This window comes from Dermacentor variabilis, chromosome 5 (genome assembly GCF_050947875.1).
Source record: "Dermacentor variabilis isolate Ectoservices chromosome 5, ASM5094787v1, whole genome shotgun sequence".
Lineage (NCBI taxonomy): Eukaryota > Metazoa > Arthropoda > Arachnida > Ixodida > Ixodidae > Dermacentor > Dermacentor variabilis.
Genome location: NC_134572.1, coordinates 16,491,824 through 16,501,549, shown reverse-complemented (window position 1 = coordinate 16,501,549; position 9,726 = coordinate 16,491,824). Strand labels below are relative to the sequence as shown.

At 44.6% G+C, this 9,726-nt stretch overlaps 1 protein-coding gene across 1 annotated transcript; it reads right to left on the bottom strand.

Annotated features, from left to right (window-relative positions):
* Window positions 1–221: 221 nt before the first annotated feature.
* On the bottom strand, window positions 222–7,644 carry LOC142582304 (zinc metalloproteinase nas-4-like). The gene is made up of 6 exons (XM_075691863.1): window positions 7,465–7,644; window positions 5,444–5,484; window positions 4,991–5,072; window positions 2,630–2,747; window positions 1,888–2,066; window positions 222–857 (listed from the first exon to the last, which is right to left on the bottom strand). Exons 1-6 carry the CDS (start codon window positions 7,568–7,570, stop codon window positions 586–588), a joined length of 798 nt encoding a protein of 265 aa, XP_075547978.1. The 5' UTR covers window positions 7,571–7,644; the 3' UTR covers window positions 222–585.
* Between the last annotated feature and the right edge of the window lie 2,082 nt (window positions 7,645–9,726).

Below are 9,726 nucleotides of genomic sequence, written 5' to 3'. Positions count from 1 at the left end.
TGTCCAGCTACGTGGCATTCGTATATTTTTAAACTCTGGCTAAAGTTACGTGGGACACCCTGTTTATTTCTTGTCGTTGCTTTTGTGTACGCTTCTGTTCAAACTCATTTTATACGTTCATCAAACTGTCTCTGTTGACTTGCTGATGTTTGGGAAATCAGTTTTGGTACACTAAGGCGTTCGTGTCTTTTAGCAGCCTCCCTGACAATACAAATACCTTCTTTTCCTTCTTCTTTGTAATCGTCGAAATAAAACATGAATGAACGAAGTTAGAAAACAACATCATTCTTTCTGCTCACGCACGTACGTCAGGTAGTACGTGACACAGCCGCTTCCCATTTCAAGAAAGTCGGCACACGTGCGTGTATTATCTTTCAAAGTGGGCACGATTAATGACGTAACAAAGCAAGGATGACAGATAATACGCATCCTCAAGCTGGCTTTGTTCGAAGAGTGCATAAAAATGTCGTTTCCGTGAACTCTGCCGCCACCGGCATCATATGGTATCACGTGTTCGCTGGATAACACAGGATAACAAGATGTCTTCGCTGTATGCACCGGTGCGTACTATATCACAGGGCGTGTTTATTCATGGTGGGCGTCGTCGTGACCCGCAGGCTTGTCGACAGGACAGTGGTAAATGGTGTTGAGCTTGTGAATGTCCACCTTGGTCATGCGATTCTCCTTGAAGGCGAGACCTAAGTTGAACAGCTCAACGCCAGTGTTCTTGGGTACCAGCGTGGCCTGCTCCGGATCTTTGGAAAAGGCGTTGAAGAAGTAGTGCATTATAGACTCGTAGTCGTAGTCCTCCTCCAAGTAAGGCACCCTGTTGGTCTTCATGAAGTTGGCCTTAAACCCTGCGGGTAAACGAGACGTGATCTTTCTATGCGGCCAAATGGATTAATCATAACACTTCTCATTGGAAAGTCACACTCAAGTGAATTACTTTGACCAAATTACGTGTCATCTTGAACAGCAGGAGCTGTTGCAGCTGCTATCAACGAGAACGAGCTTCACACATACATAAATTGCAAATCAGTGAAACAAGCCTCGGTTATCGACGAAAACTGCAAGTTCACTAATTAAGCTTATGTGACAAAAAGAAAAACGCAAATGCAGCTAAAGTGACGTTGACTCAAGGTTCGGATGTTTAAGCTCATCGAGTTCTCGAATTTAACTGATATGCATCACCCCAATGTTGCGCAGACATCTCACTTGTTATATTCCAAGGACGAGAGCGAAACAAACATCCCTTAACGAACGTGTTACCTGCTAGTAAATCATTAGTGCCGCATGCCGTCTCCTCTAAGCTGTCTCCATAATTTCAGCCACTTACACCGCATGTTGTCAATACCATGCACATTTATTTATTGCCTGCACAAACGACAGTCCTTCGTGCTGTTGTAAGCGTGTGCAACATGGCTATATACTTTACTCAGGACCCCTCGCATGGAGGGCTTCTGAGGTCATGCGAGTTATGTGTCGTGCTTCATACTCCCAAATGAACGTCACCGAGGCACATTTATCAAAAATCAATTATATATGTGCCAATGGGTGTAAAGCATCCTTCGTTTCTTTTATGATCCCCTGCGTGTAAACTGTTTTGTTCGTTGGTAAACATTTCTGAACTCTTCGTCCTTCGCCAGATTGACACGGTGTCCGGATGCCGGCAGTGGCAACCGCGTATACCATGTGAGCGGAAGTAGTCTAACAGCATACCTGTGCAGGCACAAAAACTGCGCAAGTTTGTATTCGCCGACGACAAAAGAGATGTGATCGAATGTTCTGCCTCGAGAAGTTGCTAGTGGCTTCTTCTACATTGGCAACAAGAGTAAACCAACATCTCGCCCCACTATGCGATCTGTTCCCAAACAGAACTCCTCTTACTTGGTACGACATTGTTCCAAACAACCCGCACGTATCTGTCGCGGTCGGCACGTGACTGTTCATGCCAGAGTCCAAGGACGTGCAAGAGTTCATGCACGATCGTGCCATACGTGGCGCAGACTTCGAAGTTGAGAGAAACTAGTTGCCGTAGTCCAGACATACCGACCTCGGAAAAGCACCTGCGGGCGTAAAATCATATATTAAGAGAATAAATCACCTTCCACTGCGTCTTGCGCAGCTCTGATAGGCACGTTCTTAAACGAAGAAAGCCGTTTAGTTGGCTCCGTCGAACGCGATTAGGACGCAACAACAACAACAAAAAAAATAGATAAATTCTAAAGAGGTTACTAGGCATGCGTTATGGAATAGTAACAAAGAAATAACAAGAGAAACTGAAAACAAAGTAAATGACGTTGCGACCGTATGTAGTACTCTTCTGGCTTTCCACCCTGATGAATCGTGGAGTGGTTATTTACTATCCAAGAGGCCTTCCTGGCTTATGCAACTGCACTATAGTTTCGATACCCAAAATTTTGTTTCCTAATTGTTATTGACACTACTGAATACCATGCAATTCATAGATGCGAAGACGTCAGCACCGTAGCCTCGCGTCGCATCTTCCCAGAAAGCTACAAGAGCACTGCTTGGTCGTTCAAGGCCTACACGATTTATCAGTAGCCTGTAGACATTCCTCTCGAGGCACCACTAATCACTGCATTCAAGGAGACGAGGGAAGACTCGCCCCTGCTTGCTCAAAATGTGAATGTATCCTTCTTCGTCGGCACGCTCCCTGAACTGGACGCACGAGACGGACTCGATCTGCTGCATGGCGCTGAGGATCTCTTCTTTCTCCCACGAATCTGTGAAGGAAAAGAAAAATAATTATGGGGTTTTATGTGCTAAAACCATGATTTGATTATGAGGCGCGCCGTAATGGGGGACTCCGGAATAATATGGACCTCCAGGGGTTCTTTGACGTGCACCTAAATCTAAGTACACGGGTGTTTTCGCATTTCGCCCGCATGGAAATGCGGCTGCCGTGGCCGGGATTCAATCCCCCGACCTCGTGCTTAGTAGCCCAATACCATGGCTCCTAAGTAACCATGGCGGGGGCGAAGGGAAAGAAGACGAGTGCTTTACGAGGGGAAGCACACGGTCGCATAGTGTAATTTGTTTCTTTGCTACCTGCTGGATGACAATCTTGTAACTTAAGTGCGGCTAACTCGCCTCTTAACCGTGTGCCATGTGCCAACGTCGCAATAAGTACCGGTTAGCTGGCGTAAGTAGAGTTCCGTTTTTTATGTAAGGGACTCACACACAACCGAATATTCGAAATTTCGAATGCGAATTGAATATTCCTCGATATTCGACTCATATTCGATTTGAGAATTTACTCTTTCAAATTGAATAATATTCGCTTCTGTTCGAACAAAGGGATAACAACACTTGTCGTAGTCTCGAGAGAGATATACATATATGCAAGTGAGGACCATTCCGAATAATGCTGGTGCTGGATAGCCCCGGTTATTACGTAGAGGCACAAGCTCCTGGGTGATACCTTGTACTCAATAGTCTCTATTTATTCAAATGAATTCCCCAATTTTAGGCAGTCTCTACACGAATGTGCTGGCTTGTTACCATTTTTTTTCATTCCTTTAAGACAATATATGCAGTTTTGTAGCATTATTATATCCTTCAACAAACACAAAATTCTGCGTGGCTCAGGAACCATACTGCTTCCGTTTCATTATTGCCATTATCATGGCACATAAGATAACGAAAAGCAGTTGTTTCTCATTTGCAAGCTTCTCAGAGGTTCGTTGCGTACGGACCTGCATGCGTGCGTCAAATAATGCAAATTGACCTCTCTTTCTTATCGAATGGTTCCACGTATATGCTTCACATTTCACTTTGCTTAGAAATTAGAAAATGTTATACATTCGATTCGATATACAGAAGCCCATTTTTCTCGTATATTCGTATTCGACTAGTACATTTTAATATTCGAACATCTCTAATTCTTCTTGCGAGACACACTTGGAGTGACGAAAACCCTTTGCTGTCCGTCGTACCACGTGAGCAATAGTGACAGTCAGATTACGCTAGGTTAGGTATACCAGGTGCGCGTTTCTTTTAATAATTTTACAATTTTAAGTGTCGTCAGTGGCATATGGCAAAATTCTACTGGCCGAGGTAGATCATTCATGAGGCGGACACACTTCCATGAGAAATCACAGTAAGCACGTGGCTAATCAGCACAGTACTATTAGTGTACTTTTAACTGATCATTGTAGCGCACGTGTTGAGATTGAAAAAATTAAAGCCGGCTCCCAGAGAACAAATAAAGAAACTTTGAGATAAGCGCCGCTAAACTTTCGACAAAATGTACTGCACTCGTGTTTACTTTTTTTTTTAAACAAAACATCTTCTTAAGCAGTAGAAAATCAATAGTGGTTGAATGTGGAAGACGCCTAGAAGTCCAGCGGCATCTCTTGTTGTCGATCTCATTGATCTCCTCATTTCCATCTTTCAAATGAAATGAATTTAGCTATATAACTATTAACATAACAATTTCTTCAATTTGGATATTTCTTGCGATCACACCTGCTCTAGTTTCTACACTGCTATATATGTGCCTTAAAGTGGGTACTCGAAAAGTTAATAAGGTTAGTTTTGTTAATTAGCCAATTATTTATTTCGACTCCACGAAATGGCCGCCTTCGAGTATATTGTTCGACTAATCCAGCTCAATGAGTGGCATGGTGCAATAAACGCATTCGATATATGCATATATATAGGTAAGAACAAGACTCATGCGCAAATGTGTACCACCGCGACTGATAGGTATATGCCCTCTCTGGAGCACTGCAGCTAAGAGGAACGGTGGCAACAGTCAAAGGGCGAAGTCCGGAAAAGAACGCGGACTGTGCCGCTTGCTTCTATCTGACCTCAAACTGATGCCGCGCAGGAGTGTAAGTCTCATTTTGCCTCACTGCGCATGCTAACTTGACGCTGCGTATGGGCTGAACGGACCAAGTGATCCCGCTAAAGTATTGGCCAGCATCAATCGCGCTACAGGGGTGTGCAATAATCAGGAGCTCACCGAAAGCATCGTCGATGATGTAGTGAACTACGCCTCCTGGCCACAAGGGGGTCTCCTTCGTTCTCGCCCTCAGGTCGGTAACCTACGGTGCGCTCGAGAGAAACACACCGAAACGTGAGCCCGCCATTGAGCTAGGCAACGGAGCGACGCCGCCATTCCACACCTTAAAACATCCGAGCAAACATGACCTGTAGTTCAATTCACCGATAGGCTCAAAGCAGTCATTGTTATGACGCAGAAAATTAAACGAAGCAATAAAAAGAAAGCTAAAGTCTCGTGCTGTATAAACTGCTGCATGGATTTTCGTAAAACGATTCGAGTTGCGGACGTTGGTATTCCCGTCCTGTGAACCAAGTACTGCAGGCAAAACATTAAGTAGTGTGTGACTAAAATGTATTGTTGATTTTCTGGCCGAACAATATCATAAGAGCCCCAGGGCATAGAGGAACGTACCGATGTGATGGGTGGCATATAGATGTCCCCCTCGATGACATCTGCCATAGAAAAACACGAGCGCAACTACATTGTCGGAGTATCACGTGAACAAAAATATAGCCAAAATCGTGAAGCATGAAAGAAACAACTTTTGCAATACGCTGGATTCAATAAACCGAGAAAATTACTACGTGTTCAAACCCATTGTTTCTTCAGACAAAAAAATAAACTTCGGAAAGACCTAGGAGAAACACAAGTGTTTCATCACCTGTAAATGTTCTATGACCTGGGTTCTCGAGAAAGCTAAGCTACGGCTTGAATATCATGCTCATTTGAACTCTGTGGTAACCCGCGGAATCTAGCAGTCTCTGGTTTGGGACCTCCTCATGTATATCTGCAAGAGCTTAACTTTAATTGACTTCATTGCGATTCTGTAAAAAAGAATGTTAGGAAAGTTCGCGCGCACCGTCCTGTCTGTCGCCCAGAAGAAAGCAAGGACAGCGCTGCAACAGTACACCTGACGTCATGTTTGCAGGTTGGCCCCGTCTCCCGTCACAAAAATATTTCGCTTCACATGCAGTGCAGTGGTAAGAAAACAACCTAACGCAACACATGACAGGAGGTTCAAGCATATCTAATTTGTATCCGACGTAACATATATATGTAGCGTATCATGCACGTTGGTATTGGTCTGGTGCGTAGTGTGTCATGTGCTTACCACTATTTACTGATGTACACAACCACTTGTAGTGATTGCAGGATTTATAAATTAAGACCTACCCAATTTTCTTAGAGCGCGTTATAAGACAACCATTGGATGTCACCTACCCCCTCCTTAACGGAGCAACACACTGAATTACAGAGATATAGTCAAATATTACAAGGACAGCAGGAAGACATTCCCGCACCCCCACCACTCCTTGACCAGAGCCGAACAAACAATATACAGGCAAATCCAGGCAGGATCCTTTCCCCACCTCTGCCTCCAGAACAAAATATACCCAGAGAGATACAAGAACACATGTCTTCACTGCAATGCATTAGGCACCCTTCGGCACGTCATAAGATAGTGCAATTTTTCCATAGACCACCCCCCACCTATACCCATAACTAACCCCCCTGCTATCCCCACCCTTTACGAGCGATGGGAGATCATGCTGTCCAGCCCCACCTTGGAAGACCAGCTCCGACTGATCCACAGGGGCCAGGCGGCCCTGGAAGCATATGGTGCCCGCGAAGAGGGAGCCACCCCATCAGACGCTTAACGCGTTTCACTTCATAATGCACCAATAAAGTTTTCTCTCTCTCTCTCTCTCTCTCTCTCTGAATTGGGGAATCACTATTTATTCACTCGTTGACCGATGTGAGAGACTACACAGGCTGAAAGTTTGGCTGCTGTTTCGCGAAAGGTGCTCCACGAATACAGCAAATAAATAAATAAATAAATAAATAAATAAATAAATAAATAGACGACTGTGCTAACACACGCAACGAAATTACAAGCGTTTCCTCTTGGGCGCGCCTCGGTACTGTTAAGTGATGTTGAATTAAAAGTTGAACTGCCAGTGTCTGAATAACGGAAGTTGACTGATATAGCTGATTTGATTTCATAGATGTGCGGCTTTATGCTAACGAATGCCAACTCATAAATCATGAGAAGGAAAAAATTTAATCAAGCTTCCTAAACTTCACGACATTGTAAAGGACGCAACAGTAATCTGACAGTAGTTAATATATTCTGTTGCTCTAGCTTGGCCCTGTTTGTGAGCTGACCTAATTGTGCATAAACATGCGAGCTATACGTAATAATGAACAAATTCAAGCTATTATTTAAGGCCGCCCCTGTATCGATCACGTTGTGTAATTACTTCTGGTATAGGTGACTATGAAAAGTTAGTAGCCAATCAATAATACCGACAGGTCAGTCATTCGAAGAACAACACCAGCAAAAAAAGAAAGTACGCAGCGCCTTCGTTAATCACACAGTACGCACTCATACGCAGGGTCACACAGAGACCATTTGTGTCATCGCACGTCACCTGGTATGTCGACGGAACCTGTGTAGATATTAGCAGCCGCGGGTTTTGCCGAAGACAACGAGGGGAGCACGGACAACAGCAGTAGCCCGAAGAAAGCGGCCGCCATGACAGTCGTGCAAATGGCGTCGTTCCCCGGGCATAGCCCGTTCCTTCGCCACTGCACCGGTGTCCGATGGCACACGCATCCTGCCCCAGTGACGCACGTCTCAAGTCACGATCGATTCACCGAGCTTCGCACACGCTGTCGCTGCGAGACACCCTGCGCGGCCGTACTGGTAACGTACAGGCTCGACAGAATGGCGAGCAATCCAATATTGCTTCTTGCGAACGTATTATCTGGCTTTCACCTGCGGTAGCTAGTTTTGTACGCGTTCTGTGCCTACAACTAATTATTTGATATCTGCGAAATTTGAGTTGAAAGAATAATGGGCTCGATTCGTGGCTGCCCTGTCAGCGCATTAATTCCCTTGGAGGCGCGGTGTCCACTGCAGCAAAGCTGACACCATTCCGTGCCTGCAAATCCTAGTTTCATCGCACCGCCTATTTCTTTGCCGTCCTCGACTGCGCTTCCGAAGTTCGGTTACTCGATCTTAATAGGCCATCGGCTATCTGCCCTACAGATTACGTGGCCTTCCCAACTCTATATCTTTCCTCTTAATCTTAGCTCTAATCCACATCGCTGTCTTTCTCTCTCTTAACGTTACGCTTACCATTCTTATTTTCATCACTCGTAACGCTGTCCATACGTTCTTTTCAAGCTTCTTTGTTAACCTTCAAGTTCCTGCCTCACATGTTAGTACTGGTAGAAGGCAACGATATTACACTTTCCTTTTATTCAAATCGCTAAGGTCGCTCCTCAAAACTACGCACTATTATTTATTATTTCTTTTCTTCAACGATAACGATAAGCTGCTGGCGATGACTTGGCAATGCTTTTTTTTTAATTTTTGTGTATGCATTTTCTTTTTATGACCCTAGTCCCATGTGACTAATACGAGAGCTACAAAAATGGGTTTATCCGCTCTTCCTGCTGTGACTAATTGGAATAGATAACTCGAGTTTCGCTTTAATACCTTAGAAACCCCTCTAGGGGCATTTGGTAGTGGTAGTGGGAATACAACAATATGCAATTTTCATAATACGTAACTGAGAACATGAACAAGAAAATACACGAGGTAAATGTTTAGTACATAAAACACAAATACACTGGACCAAATAATACAAACTAGAAGTAAACCAGTGGATAAGTACGTTTAACGTAAACCACAGTTGTTTCATTGTGAAAAGTTTGCAGTAACACTCTTCGTGAACGTATAATAATAATAATAATAATAATAATAATAATAATAATAATAATAATAATAATAATAATAATAATAATAATAATAATAATAATAATAATAATAATAATAATAATAATTTATTCGTAATCAGAGACGGTGCGTTAAGGCATACAGGGTCGCACAGGGCAGAACTGCCCATACCGAAGTGGGTTTGGGTGCCGTATACCTGGGGCCTGTGGGGGAGCACCAAAACGTGCAGAAGGGGAGCGAGGTGAATTGTTCAGTCACAGCGATCGCTGCGCGGCCTTTATTCGAGGCCCAAAGCCTTCGTGTTCAGGAGGAAATGTCCAGGTAATAGTTGGTGGAAGCCGTCTCCACAATGCAACAGCATGCGGCACCCAAGAGCAACCATGCCTCTCCGTTCGAGTGAGAAGGGGCTCAAGGCGATTTGTGCGATGGTTCGGGCGCGGCCCGCCCACTATATATTGTCTGATGGCCAAGAGCAAGAAGTCTGCAGAGAAGGCGGGCGGTGGCATCCTGAACTCAAGATGCAAGAGGTTGCCAGGAAGCAAATAGATGTAGTGTATCAGTCGAGACTTGCGTATAGGAGAGGCGCTGGTTATTTGATGTGCTGCTGCGGCTATAGAAAAATTTGGAGGACGCTTAAGCTTTGCCTTTAAGAGTGGAGCGCGATAGCATTCAAAGATCCCTGACTGCTTCTCACGCTTCCCGGCAAATGCAGCTTATGTAACCGTAATGGTTACCGGGAAACGCTGGCGGCGAACGCTATGCACGAAGGCGAGCTTTCTGGTAGAAATGCGGCTTCTTGCGTGGGCCGCGGTGGATGGATGGATGAATGGATGGATGGATGGACGGACGGACGGACGGACGGATGGATGGATCGATGGATGGATGCGCGACACCAAGCTCTTGTTATTATAAAGCGCCATCTGGAGGTGTTTCAAAGAAGCAGGCTCAC